Genomic DNA, 23,787 nt, shown 5'->3' with positions numbered 1-23,787 from the left:
GATTTGGGATTGGAAAAAAAAAAAAAATTGACTAGAGCGGGGTATGAACCAACACGACCTTCGGATTAAACCTCTACTGACTAAACTATCTTGCCCTATGTTTTGTGTTCTCCCTCTCTAGTTCTACATATGTAAAAAAGGAAAAACTTCAGAAGTTTCTATTTAACAATACCGTGCATATAGTGGCAGGATAAAGGATTTTTAATAATGCATGAAGTAACTAAAATATTCCTAGTCAAGAACAATGAAAAAAAAACTCCTTACCGACTTCACAATCCACACCGGTGTATCCGTCCTTACACGTACAGACGTACCCCAATGTATCGTCTTCATAACACAATCCATTGTTCTGACATGGACTGCTGTTGCATAATGACCTTACCACTGTATGGCAAAGAAAAGATAGTAAGAAAGGGTACAGGTCAATTCCAAATGGGTGACTTCAGAACACAAGGTGGCAGCAGACTTTCCATGTACTTTTCTAATTATTTATTCATTCATTTGTTAATACTTTTTGTTTATTTGTTTTAATTAACTTTTTATTTGTTCATTTATTTATTTGCTATTTGCTTGTCTAATTTCTGGTTTTGGTTTTGTTATTTTAAACTGTGCTTTGTGTATACAGATTATTTATATTGATATTTATTTCAAATTATTATTTTCCAAAGAGAGTATTTTATATAGTGTGTTTGCTTCCCTATGTGACTGGATTAACTGGCTTTCGAGCTACAGTGTTTAATTATACTTTTGTTGATCATGGCCATCACATTAGGGTTGTTTTACAATTTCCTGTGCCCTTACTGTTTTTCTTGCTTTGTATTTACTTTTGTACATGTACTTACATTATCTATTTGACATACTGTCTGCTTAGTGCTTGTATTTGTAATTGTTTAATGGCCAAATAAAGAATAAGAATAAGAATAAGGTAAATTTCTATATTGTTTTGCGTAGCTCAGGGCAAGAGTGCATGTGTGAGATCTTGGGCTTTTTCCAAACCTTGGCTAGGGCTTTGGCTTGAGGCTCTGTTTGATGCTGGAACATCGTTCAAAAAATACACTACTCCAATATTGATGATGGATAACAAGCTGACACGAACACAATCTGTATCTGTATCTGTTCGGTACCGCACACAAACTCCACTATCAGGATATCAATGGTGCAGGCGCATGGTGGCTAGCAGTGGATTAGTAGTGGGCCCCCCGAATAAAGGTAGACATATCACGTCATTTAATCTACTCTTGAATGTGTCTAAAGTAGGGAATTGGCGAACGTTTATTGGGAGAAGGTTCCATTCGGCCATGGTTCTTGGTAAGAATGAGAATTTATAAAAGTCTTTCTTTGTTGCGGGGTGAAGAAATGAGGTTGCGGAGGATTTCCTTGTTTGATTTCCTACTATGGCAGGTTGTAATTGATACCCGTCAGTCACCAGTCATGGATCTTATCATAGATCCCATCGTCAGATTTGAAAACTATTAAACTAGACATGAGTTCATAACAAGCTATGAGAAATATTTCTACCCGCAGAGTGAACCTTTACGTTATAGGAAAATTTATATTCTCGTCCTTAGTCTCGCCTTCTCCATATCTATTTGTTATACCTCCCTTGTGTGTATTTGTATTGAACTTGATGAGAGAAATAAATTACTAATAATAACAATAAGCTGAACCCACCTGTTTCACAATAGACTCCGGTGAATCCAGAACTGCACTGGCAATAATATGAACCATCCTGATTAGAGAAGCACATACCACCATTCTCACATGATGAACTGGAGCAAGGATCTGAATAACAAATACACAACAAGAGTGAATCATTAGCAAACTCAACTGCTTATTTAAGTAAAAGTACACATTTTTGTTTTGAAATCGTGCAATTGGTTTTAATCCAACAAAAAAGTAGATGCACACAATAAACAGTAACTTACATCTGAAAATTTCAGTTCACAAAGGTGGTCGCATTTTTTGAGGTACCGCCAAATAATCAGGAGTAATGCGTCTCAGAATAACAATTTTAGGCATTAAAACTGTGATCTTTTTACCCAACCACATAACTTTGAAGTGAAATGTTTCTCAAAATGCTCTATACTATCAAATGCTGCTGTAGGCTTCTCACCAAAGGTTGTTATTGCCATTCATTTTTAAGAGTGATTCCTAAACGTGTAGGGTCATAGATTTGTAAAATTTGTAAATTTGTAAAACAAACTTGGTGAGAAGCAATGCAGTTGTTGCTTGTACCGGTATAAACTATTTTGAAAAAGGATTCCCTTTGTCAAAATATGGCTTCTTTCCAGGGCGCCATTAGTAAGAAATGAATGCTTTACTCACAAGTAAACTATACTAAGGGAATCAATGTGTGGTGAAGAGGTTTTCAACTAGTGGTTTAATCCAAACGAGGCCTGGTTCTTGATAACTACACCTCGACGAAGTCGAGGTAAACTATAAAGAACATGTACCATCTGTGACAAGTAGCCTGCTCATTGTTGCTTAGCAGCAAATTGTTATTAAGCAATGTTCAGTTTACAGATGTAAAACTCTATGTAATTGGCCCTGTACCAACTTCAAGCCGGTATCCTGCTCATCTTAGCTAAGCCAAAACTTATTAAGCATTTTTTTCTTCTTGGCCGAAGCAGTTGTTTGGATATTGGTCACAGGTGACGACTTATCAAAAAGAAAAGTATTTAGCTTCTTACCTATTTCACACCGTAAGCCCTGGTATCCATTAATACAAAGACATTGTGGACTCACGCCGTTGGCAGCAAGGGAACACTGCCCGCCGTTCATACACGGGTTGTTAGGAATACATGGATCAACTGTAAAATGTCAATTCAATCAATTGGTTCAATAACATTCTATAGTTCTCCTATAACATCATTTAATTCAGTAACTAGTTTGTGAACTTCCAATAGACGATGTGACCTATGTTTACATTTAAGCCACCCTCTGTTGAAAAAAAACTGTATACGTCATGTTTCGCCGGGCAAAAAGATACATAGTCATGGTGAGATTGCATACACTTTCTAGCTGGCTGCCAAACCACTAAGGTTTTGCCCGGCGGTATGCGCAGGAATCATCATATGGTTTTCAAGTGACGTCAGCGGTCACATCGTCTATACCTCACAGAGCTAATACTGGGCTACTGCCAACATTTGCATCTTGCAATCAGGGAGATTTTGTACAACAATCAGGGAGATACACGTAGTTAGAATTACAGTCATCATAATAGAGAAAACAATTTGCGTAACCAGTTAGATTTTCAAATTTGTCCTTCAGACCATGGAGATATGAGTGTATTTACAAGGAACTTTCTCAGGGAGAGTTGGCGGTCTTTTTCAAAAGCTAAAGCAACGTTACAGAATTGGTAAGAAATAAAAAAAAAGCGTAGATCACAGATTTACATAACACTTACACGGTCTAATGATGATGATGGTTGAAAAATCCCTTGAAATATTTCTGTCTGAAAAATCCCTTGAAATATCACATTTGGAGTTTATCGTTCAGTGAGCGTTTTATTCATTTGTGTTTTGGCATTGATGCAATGCAAAATTGGTAATCCGGTTCTTCACAATTATCTTGTGACCCAAATGGCCGAACCATCTCAATCTTCTACAGGTTTGTCAGTTTATATATATGGTGGATTACATAAAGTGCTTACACTACCAGCAACTTCTTTGGTAGCAAAATCAATTCTGTAATAATCCTTAAAGCCATTATACGTGTTCGATACAGAAAAAAAAAAAATCACAGATTTACAAATAATTTACAGGGTTTACAGAAGGTAATGGTGAAAGACTTCTCTTGAAATATTGTTCCATGAAATGCTTTACTTTTTGAGAAAACATTAAAACGATTTAAATTCTCGTTAGAATTGCGGATTTATTTTAAACACATGTCATGACAAATAATTGGTTTACCCGTTATTTTCTCCCGACTCCGATGACCGATTGAACCTAAATTTTCACAGGTTTGTTATTTTATATATTAGTTGTGATACACTAAGTGTGGGACTTGACAATACTGTTTACCGAAAGTGTAGATTGGCTTTAAAAGGGTATATGTACTTTTTCATAACAATGTTTTTCACAATGTCCACAGATTTACATTAAACTTACAGTTTAAAGATTATGATAGTAGAAAGCTTCCCTTGAAATTTTACTTACTGAGGTGCTGTAGTTTTTGAGAAATGAGTAAAAGTAATAATTTTCATCTCAGTTTTAGCATGTAAAAACGTATTAACCAGTTATGCTATGGTTTTGGTATAATATCATAACTGGTTAAGGGGATTCTGAATGCTACAATCATTTTAGTCTCACGAGACCAAAAATATTTGGTGACTTGTTTTACTCATTTCTCAAAAACTACACCTTAGTTAGTATTATTTGAAGGGAAGCTTCCCACTATCATTATCTTCATACACTGTAAGTTTAATGTAAATCTGTGGACATTTTGAAAAAGTACCCGAATCCTTTAAATGACAATATAAAAAACAGCACATAGATACAAGTAACTTACCCATGTCACATAAAACTCCATGGAATCCACCCGGGCAGGTACAAGAGAAACTGTTAAGATCTCCCGGTACGCAAACACCACCATTCTGACACGGGTTGTTAGTACAAGGATGAACTGTGAATGTGATAATACAAAACTTAAGTTATGTGAAATAACGTGTTTTAGCTGCATAGTTGAGGGTTTTGATTAGGGTCACTTTTTAACAATTTAACATTTTCAATGTTTTTAGTCCGGTTCATACTCGCTGCTTTTTCACTGCGTACGCAGCGCGCGGACTCGTTTTTTAAAGTCCACGGTACGTAAAAGGAAGCGCAATGAATAATCGTTTTGGGCAAATGCGTATGAATTTTTCAAAATGAAAATTAGGACGTACACACTAATCGAATGCGTAGTCGGAGGAATTGAAATATTTTAACATTTTGTCGGATGTTTGGACGCAATTTCAGTGAATAATGGCAAGAACCGGTACAAAAAGATAAAAAATGTGCTTCTTTTTCCAAATCTGTGTAACACAAGCTTGAAAGAATACCTACATGTAGAAGTAAAAAGGAGTGATTTCACGGAAGGAAGTTGGGAAAATTTGCGATAAAGATTTGGACGGACGAGGAAAATCAATGTATGAACACAAGTTGACGCGTTCGTTTGCGCGCGCGAAGCCAAACTTAATGCGTATTTATTTTTTATTTTTTTATGAAGTATGAACTTTAAATCCAAATTTGAAAAGTCGGGTGCGTGAACGCAGTTAAGAGAAGGTCTCACTTTGAAGTGGCAGTCTGGCCTCGTGTTGTTATGTGGTATCTCATACAAACAAATACATATATACAATATGTAGGGTAGATGGCCTTAGCTTTCGATCTAAACCGGACCTTCTTCAGAGGCATAAACAAGAACAAGCAATTACATATCCGTTTCTAGAAAAAGAGAGGGGAAAGGGATTAAAATGAGTGGAATATGAATTAACAATTAACTAAGGTTTAAAAAAAGTAGTTTCCATGGTATTTACAAATTTGAAGAAAAAAAATGACCTCAGAGGGCGCTGTTCGTGACGTCAATCGAGGCACGATGAATTGCATGCAGTGCCAACACAAAATAGTGGCACTTGGCACAAGCTAAGAACATGCCATCGAAGTTGAAACAATACCTTATTTTAATTGCATTACGCCTCCAAGCACGACGGCTCAAAGACATCGGACCGGACCACTTTGCAAACTGACCCCATCTTTAGTTGTTTTGCTGCATCCAGCAGCAATACACCTGGTCGACATTGCCGGATAAATGCAAGAAAAAAACTTTTCGAAACGTACCAACTCACTACCTTTGAATGTACTTGCACGTACGTATGTTCGATGGAGGCAAAGTCTGCCTCGATTGACGTCACAAAAGGGGTAGATGGAGTCACCCCCCACACAACTTTTTTTTTTTTTTTTTTTTTTACACATAAATCGTTAAAAACAATTACTCAACAAATTATTTTATATTTCAGAAACAAATGCTCTAGTGTTTGAAGAATTTTTTTTTCTTTTTCCAGGTGACTTTAAGGGAAAGGATCCAGACAGAAGCAGGAAAATTATAGCCAATCAAAGTTTCTATTTCAGAAACAATTGGTGGCTATGAACCAATAGGAGTGGTGATATAAGTGGTGATATATATAAAAACCAAACCATCTACTAAGGAGCGTTGTGGAGGTAACCGTCTTGAATACCAACCTAATTCACACAAGTCCCCAGAGTAACCTTGTAGACACTGGCAGTCAAAGGACACAGCATCAGGAGCAGCGTTACAAACTCCTTGATTCATGCAAGGGTTTGGATTGCACACTAGAGCTAAAGGAAGACAAAGCAAGAACAAAACATTAATAGACCAATCTGAAAACCCCCTTTGTTGCTATGAAAGTGGCCATCTTGTAGGGCAGGGCCTATGCACAGTCTAAAGGAATATATTGTAGTGAATTCCATTAACAGCTGCCAAGCATGTGTTAGCTTTTAGTGCTTGCACTCAGGGACTTTTACCATTCCCCTATTGTATATGACCATCTGGGAATGTCAGCTGTAAATGGTGAACAATGAACTCCAAAACCCCCAGTGTAGTATAAAGGCCCATTGTAAGTTCTTTTGTGTTTGCCTATTGAGCAGGCCCTAATCCTTTTCCTTAGTGTACATAGCCATATAAAAGCAAAGGGAGACAATAGGTCACTCTCACTCTTCTCCAGCTTTTGGTACAGACAGGTTGTATCTCTCTAACTTATAGTCGCAGTATTTATTAAGGTTCATTTATTATGGTTGTCCAAAGGCTGATTGGAAACTGAATTGGTAGTACACTACTCCTACAACCTTTCAGCTGGAGGACACCATTAGGATATAAAGTAATATCTCTTAATGATTAAATATAAATACATGTAGTAGTTAAGTAATTGTATTTGTGAGCTCTAAAATATTTGAATGAAGTCAAAGCTGATCAGTGCCGCCAAATGAGACCTAATTCCGGCCGGACTCAGAAATAGGGTAAGTGTATATAATTGTAATTAAATACCCTATAACTGGTGATCTCGACATTCCAACTAAATTTATTTAACTGTAGTCTTAGAAAGAATTACTTCTCATTTATAATCGGTGATGTTTATTTTTGGCTGATTCTAGAGCACATTTTATTAAGTACCCTAAGTTACCAGATTATGCATTTACTGTTGATTTAATTTAAATTCGCGGTGCTAACATTTATAACCTTGTCGGTCCAGCCATACGTAAACTCCAAAGTTACAATACTGCTGATCAAACTACATGTATAATAAGATTGGGCGCCGAAGTTAACGACTTGACAGCATTTGTTTATGATAGTCTGCACGAAAAAAGAGTGTTAAAGCCCTCACAGCACACAGCCGACAGTTTATTTTCCGAACTACTCAAATTTAAAGAGGCAATTTTATCGGCCCGCCCAAATACCATTGTTTTATTTACCGCAATTCCAACTACATCACTCACTAAATTTCAGAGCAGCAAAAAAATTAGCACACCAATTCTCTCTGAAAACGACCCTCACATATATCAGCACCAACTTGATACAACCATCGATAACATCAATAGTCTAATCATAAATCATAACCAAGTCGGACAACAAGGAATACATTTTAAAACCTTAATGTTGGCATTGTTATATAAGAAAGTGTGCTAGACGACAGCGGCGCGGAAAAACCACACACGTTGTACAAAACCACTTCGCACACCTGCACAATGACCTTCATAGCAATTCAAAGTTAAAGAAACAATGGCACTCAGCAATGTATAAAGTGTTTGCCCTGGATCGTCAATCCTTTATTCACATTCGTAATTAAGTTAACAACTGTTGATCTAAGTTTGTTTTGAAATTCCAAGAACTAAAGCTGAACCACTTGAAGTAAAGACGCCATTGGCATTAGTAAGTCTCAATGAAGCATGCAGCATTCCAGGTATGATTTCTACGGCACATGCACACACAGGCTTACAGATGACAAGTTCTGGGGCAGGCATTTGATTAGTGACGTCATATTTGCTACGGTCTATCTATTATAGATATTATTCTTAATAAAAATGTTAATGAGAATCACAGTTTGTTATGTTTCTGTGTACACTGTAGTGGGTTAGTAATGAAAATAGAATGTTTTGGTTCAATTAGTTTGTGCAAAAGATAAATCTTCCCTCCATCAATTTTTTTAATTTCAATCATTTCACTACTATTAACTAAGACAGTGTTAATGATTGTACATACGTAATTCGCAGGTCTGTCCCACCCATTGCGGTTGGCAGCTGCAGATAAACGATGTTCCAGTTACTGCCACTAAACAAGTTCCGCTATTCAAGCACGGCGAAGAAAGACAGGGATTCACTAAGAAAGAAACAAATATTGAATAAAATATGCAACACAGTGAGAATATTAATAAATTAGATCTTAAAGTTTTTGGGTTTTTTAGATTCTTCTAATTTTTGCACACTTTTTTTGCAGCCTTTAAAGACAGTGGACACTATTGGTAATTGTCAAAGACCAGTCTTCACAGTTGTGTATATCTCAACATATGCATAAAATAACAAACCTGTGAAAATTTGAGCTCAATCGGTCGTCGAAAATGCGAGATAATAATGAAAGAAAAAAACACCCTGGTCACACGAAGTTGTGTGCGTTTAGACGGTTGATTTTGAGACCTCAAGTTCTAAATCTGAGGTCTCGAAATCAAATTCATGGAAAATTACTTCTTTCTCGAAAACTATGGCACTTCAGAGGGAGCCGTTTCTCACAATGTTTTATACCATCAACCTCTTCCCATTACTCGTCACCAAGAAAGGTTTTATGCTAATAATTATTTTGAGTAATTGCCAATAGTGTCTACTGCCTTTAATCAATAAATGAATTGGTCGTTACCAATACATGTGTTAGGTTGCTTTAATCAGCTCTGCTGAAATACAAGTTGTGACACCTGTATCCTTAAGCAAGACACTGAATGATGTCATGTCCTTCAAATATGGAACATAAATCTGTTGTTCCCCAGATCACTTATCGAAAGGGATGGGGTTCAAGTGTTCTTGGCTGGATTGGCAGCATATTGCGCCACAGTACCTTGTAAACCATTACTATGTTTAGATCTCACAATTCAAACGTAGTCCCTAATGATACCTTGCAAGATAATATGTTAAACAGGGGTGAGAGTCATTACTGACGAAAAAGTCTGAAACTTGGAAACAAATTCAAAGGTATGTTGAAACGATGCCATTTCTACTGTTTGGTAACCCCAGGAGTTATAGATTACAAGAAGCTTTAAGAAACAGCATCCAAAGCACTAGAGAAGTAGACCAATGAGCAAGATTTCTTTGCGGACAAAAATATTGCCTGATTTTCTTCCGACATAAAAAGTCTGAATTCAGCCAAAAGTCTGAACAATCTCATCCCTGGTTAAAGTGTCTTGAGCATCACTAGGTGACGGACATGCTTGCTATAATATAAGAAGCAACTATTATTATTATTATTATTATTATTATTATTATAGTTATTATCTGATATTCATAAATAACCCAGACAGTTTCTCTACTCCTATTGGTGGAGAGTGCGTCACGTGGGGGTGTTTAAACGGTTGGTACAGACACAGCTGAAGCTGTTTAAGACCGGCTGGCTTCCGCATGTCGGGCGCGAGCGCGCAAGATTATCACGCGGAACGCAATTCATAGCTATACAGCGCGTAATATATTATGTAAGCGCACGCGCATAACCTATTTGTAAGCACGCCCGCGTACACACAACCCACGCGCATCAAACAGATTCTTTTCAAAGTTTTTGAAAAAAATATTTCAAACCTCGAATTTTCAATTGTCAAAGTGTCTATAATTGTATTTTGTTTAATAACGTTTTTTAACAAAAAGGCATTTATGAATGGGATAAAAGAGTAGTGACTCGTTCTTAAATGTCCGTTTAAAACCTTGCAGGGTCGTTGCCGCGGATAAAAGCCCTCGCCTTCGGCTCGGGCCATTATCGCACGACAACGACCCTGCCGGTTTTTAACGGAGGTTTAAGAACTCGTCGCTTCACTTTTATTCCCTTACTCACATATGTTACAGGTTACTCCAAAGTAGTTGGCTTCACAGGCACACTCGAACGAGTTATCCACGTCCCTGCAGGTTCCATGCTCACAAGGGTTCTGCACACACTGTAACTCTGGACAGATTGGACAACAAAACGAGAAACTCAAATTTCATTTCAAAACTCCGCGTCTCAATCCTAAAAAAAAACTCATCAGACTTAATAATCTCTCAATAGAATATTTGTACCCATATACACGGATGTGTGTTACATGTAGCACTGTATACTCAGTACTTTCCCAAAGGTCTTTAAAAAAAAATCACAGGCATTTAGACAAATCCAGGCGCGCAACAGGCGCACAGGTGTTGAGCACCGCGCACCATTTGCTGCGTTTTCTTCAGTGCATAGTTTGTGCACAAAAAGACACCGCAGTTGTTAATTTTTTCAATAGAGGGCGCTACCAATTTTGTTTCGTCGGATTGGTCTATTAGTTGGGTGGAATTCGAACCCACGACCTTGGCTATTCTTGAGCATACCAACTAGTACACCAAGATTGCCTGGTAGCTGTGTAGAGGAAACGGGTACAGCAAGCAATTTAACATCTATTAAACCTTTCAAAAGCTTGGTTCCTCTTGAACTTTATGGACTTGCTACAATAATAATAATAATAATAACAACCATTCTTCCCAGGTCGAAATTCCAGTTGAACCTAGTTAAACTGGGTTTAACTGGAACTAGTTGAAACCAGTTGATTAACTAGTTAAACACAGTTAAATCCAGTTGGTTTAATATGGAAAATGGACAGAGACCAACTGGTTTATAATTTCAACCTAGTTGAACACAGTTAAACCTAGTCCAAACCAGTTGGTTAATTTGGAAAATGGACGAGTTTGATCACTATCCAGTTGAACCAGTTGACCCCAGTTAACTAGGTTCAACTGGAATTTTGACCTGGGTTATAAGGCGCATTACACACGGAGTCCCAATGCGCTGTACAAAGTGAGGGTAAACATTTCTATGGGTGTTGTCAGACATAAGAATTTATCTGGGTCCAAGTGTTGTGTCTTACCTCTGTCACAGTACATAGAGCCGAAGCCAGGATCACATTGGCAAATATAAGTTGCACCCACAGGCATGCACTCTCCATTCACACACAGATTGTTGACACATGCAACAGCTGCAAAGGAAAAGGACAAATTATAAATGAGTATTCATATTTGCTATTCCTATTGGTGGAGAGCCTGTCACGTGCTGGGGGTGTTTAAACGATTGATAAGGCAAAAAAAAATATATATGTTGGATTGCCCTTTCACCCGATTTTTTGCTTGGGTCGGTCGGTCGGGATATTTTATTATTATTATTAATTTTTTTTTTGAGATGTCAAAGAATGCCCTGCCAAAACTGCATAAACATTTCATGAAAGATCTGTTTGTCAAACAAGCAAGGTATTTCATCTTATATATCTCGCTGCAAGCGCTCTTTTTGCGTCTTTATTTTGGCAAAATCCTTCAAAAACTATTTCCGAGAGTCATTTCATTCACCATGTTTTTCATCCATTCAATAAACAAGCGATACCATAATTAAGGGCATTACTGGCAACAGCGCCCTATGTTGTTCAATGGATTGTTAGACTAGTTCCTTGTGAAATTGTGACGTCGGATAAACGGGCGTGCAGTTTGATATGTGTAAGAGGGAAATTGATCTTAGTTGCGCTTTTGTGAAGGTTGAATACCTTGACTGTGTTGCACCATAATACTTTAAAATGATTGCCTTCTCCTTCGGATGGGACATTAAACAGCAGGTCCTGTGTTCTAAGAATGGTAGTGCACAAAAAAGAACCAACTTATCAAGGAAGAGTTTGGGTAACTGGTGTTTCTGGTTCACATTGCAATTACCCTTGTTTACAGGTTTCCTTAGGCTTGCAAGCTTGTGTGATCACGCTCACTTATCAATCAATCAATAAAAGGTCATTTATAGAGCACCAAAATCAAAAGTTTTTTCTAAGGCGCTGTGAGGCACAGTTCAATCGTTAGTAAGCCTGCTGGAACAAGTGAGCTTTAAGGAGTGTTTTGAATAGGGTGAGTGAGCTGGCATTTCTGATTTGTGTAGGAAACTTATTCCACATTTTGGGCCATTACAGAGAAGGATCTCTATTGCAAAAGTTGAAGGTGGCCTTGGATTCATGACAAAGTACAATAATAATAATTTGTATTAAAGAAAGTTAATTTGAAGTGCAACTCGTTTGTACGCTTACCACTTTCACAAAAAGCTCCGGTGTAGTCAGCAGGGCAGTTACAGATCCTGACTGCATTTCCATTGGGGTCACTCACACCACATATGCCTCCGTTCAGACATGGGTCATTGTTGAAGCATGGATTTGCTACGGCAAAGACAACAAAAAGAGAACATCATTGCTGTGTCGAATCTGAGTCCCAAGTCCAAGTTATGGTTCTCTGAGAGCTAGTCCGAGTCCACTTCAAAAATTACTAACCTTGGACTCAACATGAAAGGCATTAAAGAATTCACCGAGACAATAAACCGTGAGTAACAGATGCCAGTTTTATGCGCATGATCTAGTTGGTGAATGGTCATCGGATTTTCTAGCTTGGTTAAACTGACTTGGTCAATCTTCCTGGGCACCTTTGGCTCGGTTAAACTACACACGCGGTGTGGTTAAGTTACTTGTGCGGAAAGTTACCTGGGCTGTTCGCACTGGACTTGAAGTTGGTACGATACCCACAGGCTCGGTTAATTTACCCAAACTAAAGCCAGTGCGAACAGGGCTTTAGAGTAGGACTGTTGACTTACGAGTTTGACATAGACTTCCAACAAACTGGGCCGCCACGGGAGAACAATCACAGGTAAACTCTTGTGAGTTGACAGTGGGGACACATACGCCACCGTTCATGCAGGGGTTGATGGGTTGACATCCGGACACTGGGAAAGTAAACAACAAATGATTAGATGCCAGAATCAATTAAAAGTAACAATACTCAGTTCTTATATAGCGCTTTATCACACCCCTAAGGGGTTGTATCAAAGTATAATTTCCTGTGCCCTTATTGTTTTTCTTGCTTTATATTTACTTTTGTACATGTACTTATAATTATCTATTTGTCATACTGTCTGCTTGTATTTGTAATTGTTTCGTGGCCACATAAAGAATAAGAATAAGAAAGTACACAATATTTTTTTTGCAATGTATGTGGAGGTATGATTTGAATATGAGACCAATTCCTTTAAAGCATCAGTAATGGTTTACAAGGTGCTGTGGCGCATTATGCAGCCAATCAAACCAGGAACACGGGCTAATCCCTTCTCTTTTCGATATGTGCACTGAGTTCTTTTCTGCGCGTTACACAACGCACGGGACCAGAAGCTTTAAGTCCCGTTCGAAGGACAGATTACAAATGAGAAAAATTAATACAGAGACTTATTCAGCGCTTGGCATTTTTAATCTGGGGTGGTATTTACAAAGCATCAATATTCGTCTTAAAGGGAAGGTATACACTTAGTAATCACTCTTAAAACTAATGGAAATAAAAACTTGTGGTTAGAGGCCTACAGCAACTTACCACTTTTGAGAAACATTTCCCTTAAAACTGATGTAGCTACGTGAAACATATAAGATTTAATGCCCCAAATTTTGAATCGGACTCCGAGAAACATTACTGTGGTTTCAGATTGTGTAGTCCTATTAGGGACTATTCTTCCTGGCATGTGTGGACATACGCTCCGGATTTTTGGCAATATCTCAAAACATGAACTTTTTAAACGATATTTTCACATGTTATTTTGATTGAATACATCTCAAAACATCAATACAGGAAAACCTGTGTACAATCTATGCAAGAAAAAACACTGATATAAAAACTACTGCATGAACTTCTGCATAACTTTTCCGAGGGCATAGACAGGTAAAGCCTAAACTGTTTCTACCAGAAACATCACCCGATCTGAACTACAACAACGCCCCATCTTCAAAAAGAGTGCCAATCAGTCAATCAGTCAATCAATCAATCAATCAATCAATCAATCAATCAATCAATCAATCAATCAATCAATCAATCAATCAATCAATCAATCAATCAAACATTCAAACAAAATTTAGAAAGCCCAAAATCAAAAGTTTGCTGTACGCTCTAAGGCGTTAAGTGTGGGCACAACAGAAGAAACATTAATGATGGTACACCTCCTGAAACAGGTGAGCTTTCAGGAGTGGCTTGAATGTATGCAGTGAGGTGGTATCGCTGATGTAATCTGGAAGTTTGTTCCAGATTCTTGGGCCCTATATCTTGAGGTAAATTTCACGATACGAATTTTTCTGGTGACATCCCAGCACTTTTTTAAATTGGTGGCCTACTAGTCGGCGTGTCTGGTGAGTCAGGCAATCTATGTATTTCATTCCCGAGTACTATCAATGTTTTCAAAACCTCGGCATCATCAAGTACGGCTCTGAAAAGGCCAGGGTTGTCTGCCCTTTTAAAGCTCCGTAATGTTGCCCAAAACCCAGGATTTAAAAATGGTTTATGGAGCCTGCTGGAGTTAAATCAATTACAGTTTAGAGCATCTACAGTCTACTGGCAAAAGTTCTATCAGATAAAACTCCAAATAAAATGAAATCTTTTCAAAACCTTTTGGACACTCCATGCTCAAACCAGGCACTTCAGGCCCAAACCAGGCACGTCTTGCTCCAAGTCGGAGCTTTCCAAGAACACATTAACGGGAACAAACACAAGAACAACGGAGAGACTGGTAATGCATCCGAGACAGGAGAAATTACGTAACATGTCCAACTAATTGTTGCTCAGATTTTTATCGGCCTTCACTTGTTTTTTTTTATCATAACCTTTTCCATATTCTTGTCTAATGATTAGTGGTTAATGTCCACACCATTTTTGAGCTAATTTAATTTTAACTATAATTTGCTTTTTTTGGTTAAATTGTGGCTCAAACAATGGTGTTCTACTCAGCCTCCTATCTAATCTCAATTTTTTTGGTAATTTTTTGTTAATTTTTTTGTAATTCAGGCCTTTGTGCTGCAAGGACAGGTTTTAAAAAACCACAGATCTATCTATCTATCAGATTCTAACAAAAACTAAGCATAAACTCAACACATTTTCTATAAGAAATCAAACTAAGCAAGCTACTGGATGTTAAGAGGTCTCTCTGTTGACCTAATCGCTAAATTATCTAATTTGCGCCGTTTTGGGAGTCAATGTCATGTGTGGTAAGTCCGCTTTTAAAGCCATTATACACTTTTGGTAAACAGTATTGTCCAAGTCCCACACTTCATGTATCACAACTTATGCATAAAATAACAAACCTGTGAACATTTAGGTTCCCATCGGTCATAGGAGTCGGGACAAAAATAACGGGAAAACCCACTCTTGTTTCCGCACGTTTTGCCGTGTCATGACATGTGTTCAAAATAAATCCGTAATTCTCGCTATCGAGAATTGATATTGTTTTAATGTTTTCTCAAAAAGTAAAGCATTTCATGGAACAATATTTCAAGAGAAGTCTTTCACCATTACATTCTGTTAACCCTGTAAATTATTTGTAAATCTGTAAACTTTTATTTATTTTTTTACCGAAAGTGTATAATGACTTTAAGGCAAAGCTGCATTTACATGCTAACCAGGCTGTATCGTCAACTTGGGTGTGATCCCTGGCTTTACGGCAATCAACGATTGTATGCTAGTGACTGGCACGTTAATGGGGACGTCGTTGGTTCAAATCCCAATGTGGACAATTTGTCTTTGTTCAACCCCAAAACTTTTCAAATTTACCCAGTCAGTTTCCCTTGTTGTTTAGTATTTGATAACATTATTCTTATGTGCAATTTGACTCCCAAAATGGCGAGCTTTGTCGGCAGACGTCTTGGCGCAAAGGGTCAATATGCATTTCTCAAAATGGATTAAGAGGGACATTACGTGAAGTTTCACAGAAGGTTCCTGTATATGACAACATGCAGGTACATATGAAGCCGGCTTCAGTGTTGGTGGTAGGGCTACATGTGCCCCCATTCATGCATGATACCGCGGTCAGGCACATATTTGCTATTGGGGATAAAAGGCAACCAATTACTAAAAATTAAATCGACAAACAATTTTCCTAGAGTAAAGAATAAATCATCTCATCGTGGGTGGATTCACAAAGAATTAAGACAAGTCTTCACCAACCCTAGGTGATCCCTGGAGCGTTCTATTTTCCCTCGGCTTCGCCTCGGGAAAATAGGACGCTCCGGGGATCACCTTGGGAGTCATAGTTTAAACCATAGCAAGAGTAAAACAGTCAATATTTGTTTACTATCAACCTCTCTCCATTGCTCGTTACCAAGTAAGTTTTTATATGCTAACGATTATTACCAATAATATCCAATGCCTTTAAGAAACCAAGATTGCACACTCAAACTGGGCCCAATGTTTGACTACGCATGAAACTTACTTAGTCTTTTGAGCTTTATTCACCATGTGTCTGCTGCCGTCGATTTCACAAAACTCTTCCTAACTTTAGACTAACCTAAGAACGAGTAAGAAAGTTAGGAAGAGTTACTCGTCCTAACTCGAGATAAGACTAGTCTTAACTCTTTGTGAAATCGACGGCAGGACTCTGTGCTTGCCTTATGAAAATAATGTGATGACATGATTGAGTGAAGGCTGAGTCACACTGCAGCAATAACAAAACGATAACGATCACAACGCAAAGAGAATGCATTCTGTTGGTTGAATGAGCGTGTGCGTATTCTGCATGAAGCAATTTAGCCAATAGAATGCATTCTCTTTTCACCGTGACCGTTATCCTTTTGCTTATCGCTGTAGTGTGACATGGCCTTTATATCGCCCATTGAGTTCCGACTTACCTGGATTGTCACACGTTGGTCCAGTCCATTCCAACCTGCAGACGCATAGAAACCCAGGTAGGTTGTTCATATTATTAGACAAGCAGGTACCCCCATTACTACAGGAATTTTGTTCACACACATTCACTGCAATCAACAAATAAAATCAGAAGAAAATAAAAATTAAACCTACATGTAAAACCATTACTATGATAAATAAAGTACATGCCATTTCTTTTAAATTAGTGAATTTGTTACATACATGTAGTTTTTTTTATGGATAATATACAAATCATGAATGTTTATAATAATAAAAAATAGTTACAACATTTATAGACACTAAATACGGAAGTTTCTAAGCGCTATAACCAGATTGACAAAACAGATGGGTTTTAAGTTGAGATTTGAAAGTGTCCAATGAAGGAGCTGCTTGAATGTGGGTGGGTAGCTTGTTCCGAAGTGTTGGAGCTATGACTTGAAAGATGGAATGTTCTATTTATACTGAAATAATATGAGCTAGTACTCTGGGATAGTATGATCATGTTGAAGTCGTTGAATAACACATGAAATGGAATGAATTATGAATGCATGCAACCAATTTGATTTTGCTCATACTACATGTAAAAGGTCTTAAGAGTATGTGGGGAGAAAATGGTACTTTACCTGACGTTTCACAATTAGTCCCCGTCCAGACACTTGAACAAAAGCACCGGTAGCTAGGCTGACCATTGACAGTGGTTGTTACACAGGTACCACTATTTAAGCATGGTGTTTGGGTGGTGCAGAGATCAACTGAATACAGAAAAAAAAATAAAAATTCAATCATGTTCGGGTGTTTACAGCATAATTTATTATGAAAAATGTGTAGTACAAGGATTGTTAATGGCCTCATGTGTCAATATTATCAGAGATAGTATACAAATATTGACTGCTTCGAGTGCTATGGGTGAAACTATGACTCCCGAGGTGATCCCCGGAGCGTTCTATTTTCCCGAGGCGAAGCCGAGGGAAAATAGAAGGCTCCGGGGATCACCGAGGGAGTCATAGTTTAAACCATTGCACGAGTAAAAGCAGCCAATATTTGTTTTATAACACCCCAAACATTTCTAAATACTGTACAGACCTGAATGCTACAATTCACGGACGACGCGAATACAGATTGCGAAAACTTTTCACTGTGCTCTGCATGTAGTGTCATGTAATCCGAAATGGTTACAGACTATTAATTTATAATCCTCGTACACGCAACTGACGTCTGGGTACTGCACGCCGTGTGCTAGTCTTTAAGACTAGCGCACGGCAAACCGATGCGCTATCACACGGCCGTCTTCTAGCAAAACTAAGACATATCATGTGATGCGCTCTAAACCAATGAAAAGGCAGAATATTGGTAAGGGGTGTTATAATATAGGATAGTACTCTGAGATAGTATACAAGTAATTAATGTTTATGAGTGCAATGGTGCGAATATGTTCATGAGTTGAAAGATGGAATGTTCTATTCAACGAGGGGGAGCGGAGTTGAATGGATCATTCCAGCTTTCGGGTGTAATTTCACAGTTAAAAATTGTAGGCCTACGCTTTGTTTGTTTTGAAAGTTGTTTCTTCTAATCAAAATGACAAAGATCTACTTGGATGTTTCGTTGAAAGCTGGAATGTTCCTTTCAACTCGACTCCGCCTCGTTGAATAGAACATTCCATCTTTCAACTCATGAACAAATTCGCACCATTGCACTCATAACATTCATTATGTGTATAATAGTACTCTGGGATAGTATGGGGTAGTACTCTGGGAAAGTATTGGATAGTACTGTGGTATGTACATGTATGGGATTGTACTCTGGAAAAATATGGGATGGTACTCTAGTATGCGATAGTAATTTTGGAAAAGTATGATTTACATTCTGCTACAGTATTGAATGGTACTTTGTGATAGAGATAGTGCTCTGGGGCAGTACAACAGGATAGTATTCTGGGATATTATGAGAAAGTACTCTGGGATAGTATGGGATAGAAATCTGAAATAATATGAATTATAACACACCTCTTGCTCGTTCTGTATTCTGGTTGGCTGAAACACGGTCACGTGGGATGAACTAATATAGGCTAGTGATCGCGCGCGCGTGTTTTGCGGGAATAGAACCAGAGTGGGCAACAGTCTTTGAATATAGTGCCCGCTGTAACAGTGCCCTCTCTTGGCTTGAACCGTGGAAAAACAACTCCTTTTTCTGTTCTTATTTGACATTTTAAGACCGAGCTGTGTTACAAAACACATATTGACTGGCATAATTTGGTAACTAGTGTACGTCTATTCCCCATCGGGCCTGTGAGTGACCAGAAGAGGGGCCTATTTCCCTCTGCCTTCGGCCTCGGGAAATAGGTCGCTCTTCTGGTCACTCAAAGTCCCTCAGGGGAATAGACGTACATGTACACTAGTTACCTCATTGCCAGTCAATACATGTATGTGTATAATAGTACTCTGGGACAGTATGGAATAGTATTCTGGGATATTATGGGATAATACTCTGGGATAATATGAGACAGTAATTTGTGCAACCTCAAAGATTGTGTTGAAGGTGTTCAATAATGTGGAAAAGAAATGGTACTTTACCTGGCAATTCACAGTTGGTCCCCGTCCAGACACTTGAACAAAAGCACCGGTAGCTAGGCTGACCATTGACAGTGGTTGTTACACAGGTACCACTATTTAAGCATGGTGTTTGGGTGGTGCAGAGATCAACTGAATACAGACAAAAAACATCATTTAATCATGTTCGGGTGTTTACAGCATGATTTATTATGAAAAATGTGTAGTACAAGGATTGTTAATGGCCTCATGTGTCAATCCTATCAGAGATAGTATAGGATAGTACTCTGAGAGAGTATACAAGTAATTAATGTTTATGAGTGCAATGGTGCCAATATGTTCATGAGTTGAAAGATGGAATGTTCTATTCAACGAGGCGGAGCCGAGTTGAATGGAACATTCCACCATTGCACGAATGAAAAACATTCATTATTTGTTTTATATAACATCCAAGTAGATCTTTGTCATTTTGATTGAAAGATACAACTTTCAAAACAAACAAAGCGTAGGCCTACAATTTTTAATTGTAGAAGCCGAATGCTAGTAATTTTACTAATATGCCTTGCAGTAACACTGCTGCGTTACCAAAGACACGCGCACGCAGTGATGTTTTTACTCAGCTTTTTTGTTCCATCCGAAAAGTACTATTGCACGCTGGCAGCGTGCCAGTGTGCAATGGTACTTTTCGGATGGAACGAAAAAGCACGATGAGTGACTCAGCGTGCAATGGTACCTTTATTTGCTATCACGTGACGGACAATCCTCCAATCAAATGGCAAGGATCTGCGTGGGTGTTATATAATATAGGATATACTCTTGGATAGTATACAAATATTGAGTGGCTCAGAGTGGAATGGGAGGAATAATATCGCAAGGTAAAATTTGGACTGTTCCGTTTCACGAGGCAAGCCGATTCAGTATTGAATGGTACTTTGTGATAGAGATAGTGCTCTGGGGCAGTACAACAGGATAGTATTCTGGGATATTATGAGAAAGTACTCTGGGATAGTATGGGATAGAAATCTGAAATAATATGAAATAGTGCTCTGGGACAGTGTGGGATAGTATTCTGGGATATTATGGGATAATACTCTAGAAAAATATGAAACAGTTCTTTGTGCGACCTCAAAGATTGTGTTGAAAATGTTCAATAATGTGGTGAAGAAATGGTACTTTACCTGGCAATTCACAGTTGGTCCCCGTCCAGACACTTGAACAAAAGCACCGGTAGCTAGGCTGACCATTGACAGTGGTCGTTACACAGGTACCACTATTTAAGCATGGTGTTTGGGTGGTGCAGAGATCAACTGAATACAGACAAAAAACATCATTCAATAAATCAATGTTTGGCTATTTAAAAGAAACGATCTTCTTGTGAAAGATGTACATTATAGTGCAAGAAATGTAAATATGGCCTCATGTTTCAACCCTAGCAAGACGGAATGTGATAGTACTCTGGATAATACTCATAGATATTCTGAGACAGTACTCTGGATCTTAAGGGAATAGTACTCTGAGATAGATATAGTGTTCTTGGACAGTATGGGATAGAACTCTGGGATAATATTGGATAACATGATTTATAACACACCTCTTGCTTGTTCTGTATTCTGGTTGGCTGAAACACAGTCACGTGTGATGAACTAATATAGTCTAGTGATCGCACGCGCGTGTTTGCCGGAACTAGTTCCCGAGCGGGCACTAGTCTTTGAAAATAGTGCCCGGTTACAGCGCCCTCTCTTGACTTGAATCATGAACAGCAACTACAAAAATTCCTTAATTTTCCAGATTTCTATTCTTATTTCACATTTAAGACCGAGCTGTGTTATAAAACACATATTGACTGGCATAATTCGGTAACTAGTGTACGTCTTTTCCCCCTCGGGCCTGTGAGTGACCAGAAGAGTGGCCTATTTCCCTCAGCCTTCGGCCTCGGGAAATAGGTCGCTCTTCTGGTCACTCAAAGTCCCTTGAGGGAATAGACATACACTAGTTACCTCATTGCCAGTCAATGTGTGTATAATAGTACTCTGGGACAGTATGAGATAGTACTCTGAGACAGTACTGGATAATAGGCCACTCTGAGATAATTTGAGATAGTACTCTGGGGTAATTTGAGATACAAGTAGTACTCTGGGATTATTCGAGGGTGACTAGTGGATATTAGCTCCCCGAGGTATTGGAAGTTGACAGCCAAGGGAACTCAGTTTGCCAACTTCCAATACCGAGGGGAGCTTACATATATCGACTAGTCACCCGAAATAAACCATGTTATATTTGTATTACATATATTTAGTTACCGGAACATGATCTTGGAGCAAGGGAAAATGACGGCTGTGAAATAAAATGCACATGACAAGTTTGTTTATGAGTTGGATGTCGCTAGGGAAAGCGTCGTTCGTGCATGTGTACAACCAGTAACACGAACTACGGCGCATGACAAGTAGAATAGCTCCCAGGCTGCCTGGGTGCTGTTCTACTTGACATGCGCATTAACCCCTTGCATGGTTACTCATGTGCGCGCTAGGTAAATAGCAAAATTAACACCTGGCAGGTGATGATAAATCGACCAATGGGAACTCGACTCTCGGTCATGAATATGTATGAGGTATAGAGATAGTGTTCTGGGATAGTATGGGATGGGATAATATGAAATAGTACTCTGGGATATAGTTCGGGATTGTATTCTGGAAACATTACGGGATAGAACTCTGGGATAGTACTCTGGGGAAGTATTAGGGTAGACTCCGAGATAGAGACAGTGGTCTCAGACAGTATGGGATTGTATTTTGGAATATTATGGGATAGTACTTTGGTATCATAAGAGATAGTGCACTAGGATAGTACTCTAGGATATAAGATACTACACTGAGATAGTACTCTGGGATAACATATGAGACTGTACTCTGGGATAGTACTCTGGGATAGTATGAGATAGTACTCTGGGATAACAATAGTGATCTGAGACAGTGTGGAAAAGTATTCTGGGATATTATGGGATAATATGAGACAGTGCTTTGTGCGACCTCAAAGATTGTGTTAAAAATGTTGAATGATGTGGAGAGAAAATTGTACCTTACCTGGTGTTCCACAGTTAGTCCCCGTCCACAAACTTGAACAAAAGCACTGGTAGCTAGGCTGACCATTGACAGTGGTTGTTACACAGGTACCACTATTTAAGCATGGTGTTTGGGTGGCGCAGAGATCAACTGAATACAGACAAAAAACATCATTCAATCAATCAATGTTTGGCTATTTGACAGGTGATCCGGTAGTACAGAGGTAGACCATTGATTGAGAATACATGCTTACATGGCTTAGGGGAATCCCAAGTTCTTGCATCAAACAGAGACTCCCAACAATGACTCCAAACAGAGACTCTAAACAGAGACTCCAAACAGAGACTCCAATCAGAGACTCCAAACAGAGCCTCCCAACAGAGACTCCAAACAGAGACTCCAAACAGAGACTCCAAACAGAGACTCTAAAAGAGACTCCAAACAGAGACTCCCAACAGAGACTCCAAACAGAGACTCCAAACAGAGACTCCAAACAGAGACTCTAAAAGAGACTCCAAACAGAGACTCCCAACAGAGACTCCAAACAGAGACTCCAAACAGAGACTCCAAACAGAGCCTCCCAACAGAGACTCCAAACAGAGACTCCAAACAGAGCCTCCCAACAGAGACTCCAAACAGAGACTCCAAACAGAGACTCCAAACAGAGCCTCCCAACAGAGACTCCAAACAGAGACTCCAAACAGAGCCTCCCAACAGAGACTCCAAACAGAGACTCCAAACAGAGCCTCCCAACAGAGACTCCAAACAGAGACTCCAAACAGAGACTCCAAACAGAGCCTCCCAACAGAGACTCCAAACAGAGACTCCAAACAGAGCCTCCCAACAGAGACTCCAAACAGAGACTCCAAACAGAGCCTCCCAACAGAGACTCCAAACAGAGACTCCAAACAGAGACTCCCAACAGAGACTCCAAACAGAGACTCCAAACAGAGACTCCAAACAGAGCCTCCCAACAGAGACTCCAAACAGAGACTCCAAACAGAGCCTCCCAACAGAGACTCCAAACAGAGACTCCAAACAGAGCCTCCCAACAGAGACTCCAAACAGAGACTCCAAACAGAGACTCCAAACAGAGCCTCCCAACAGAGACTCCAAACAGAGACTCCAAACAGAGCCTCCCAACAGAGACTCCAAACAGAGACTCCAAACAGAGCCTCCCAACAGAGACTCCAAACAGAGACTCCAAACAGAGACTCCAAACAGAGCCTCCCAACAGAGACTCCAAACAGA

At 38.9% G+C, this 23,787-nt stretch overlaps 1 protein-coding gene across 2 annotated transcripts in view; it reads right to left on the bottom strand.

Moving 5' to 3' along the window:
• The window catches only part of LOC139954375 (uncharacterized), a 56,561-nt gene that overhangs the window by 11,024 nt on the left and 21,750 nt on the right, over nt 1–23,787 (bottom strand). For both annotated transcript variants that reach the window (XM_071954137.1, XM_071954138.1), the window contains exons 15-29: nt 22,558–22,686; nt 20,656–20,784; nt 19,502–19,630; nt 17,555–17,683; nt 16,913–17,038; nt 12,856–12,984; nt 12,302–12,427; nt 11,117–11,224; nt 10,075–10,182; nt 8,251–8,367; nt 6,216–6,332; nt 4,510–4,623; nt 2,691–2,810; nt 1,672–1,782; nt 265–384 (exon numbers count right to left, since the gene is read on the bottom strand). In XM_071954137.1, coding sequence (XP_071810238.1) covers nt 265–384; nt 1,672–1,782; nt 2,691–2,810; nt 4,510–4,623; nt 6,216–6,332; nt 8,251–8,367; nt 10,075–10,182; nt 11,117–11,224; nt 12,302–12,427; nt 12,856–12,984; nt 16,913–17,038; nt 17,555–17,683; nt 19,502–19,630; nt 20,656–20,784; nt 22,558–22,686 — 1,812 coding nt within the window. The remainder of the gene's footprint in view (nt 1–264; nt 385–1,671; nt 1,783–2,690; nt 2,811–4,509; nt 4,624–6,215; nt 6,333–8,250; nt 8,368–10,074; nt 10,183–11,116; nt 11,225–12,301; nt 12,428–12,855; nt 12,985–16,912; nt 17,039–17,554; nt 17,684–19,501; nt 19,631–20,655; nt 20,785–22,557; nt 22,687–23,787) is intronic.

Source organism: Asterias amurensis, chromosome 2 (assembly GCF_032118995.1).
Source record: "Asterias amurensis chromosome 2, ASM3211899v1".
NCBI classification, from domain to species: domain Eukaryota; kingdom Metazoa; phylum Echinodermata; class Asteroidea; order Forcipulatida; family Asteriidae; genus Asterias; species Asterias amurensis.
The sequence above is the reverse complement of the archived record's forward strand: the minus strand, read 5'-3'. Positions and strand labels throughout refer to the sequence as shown.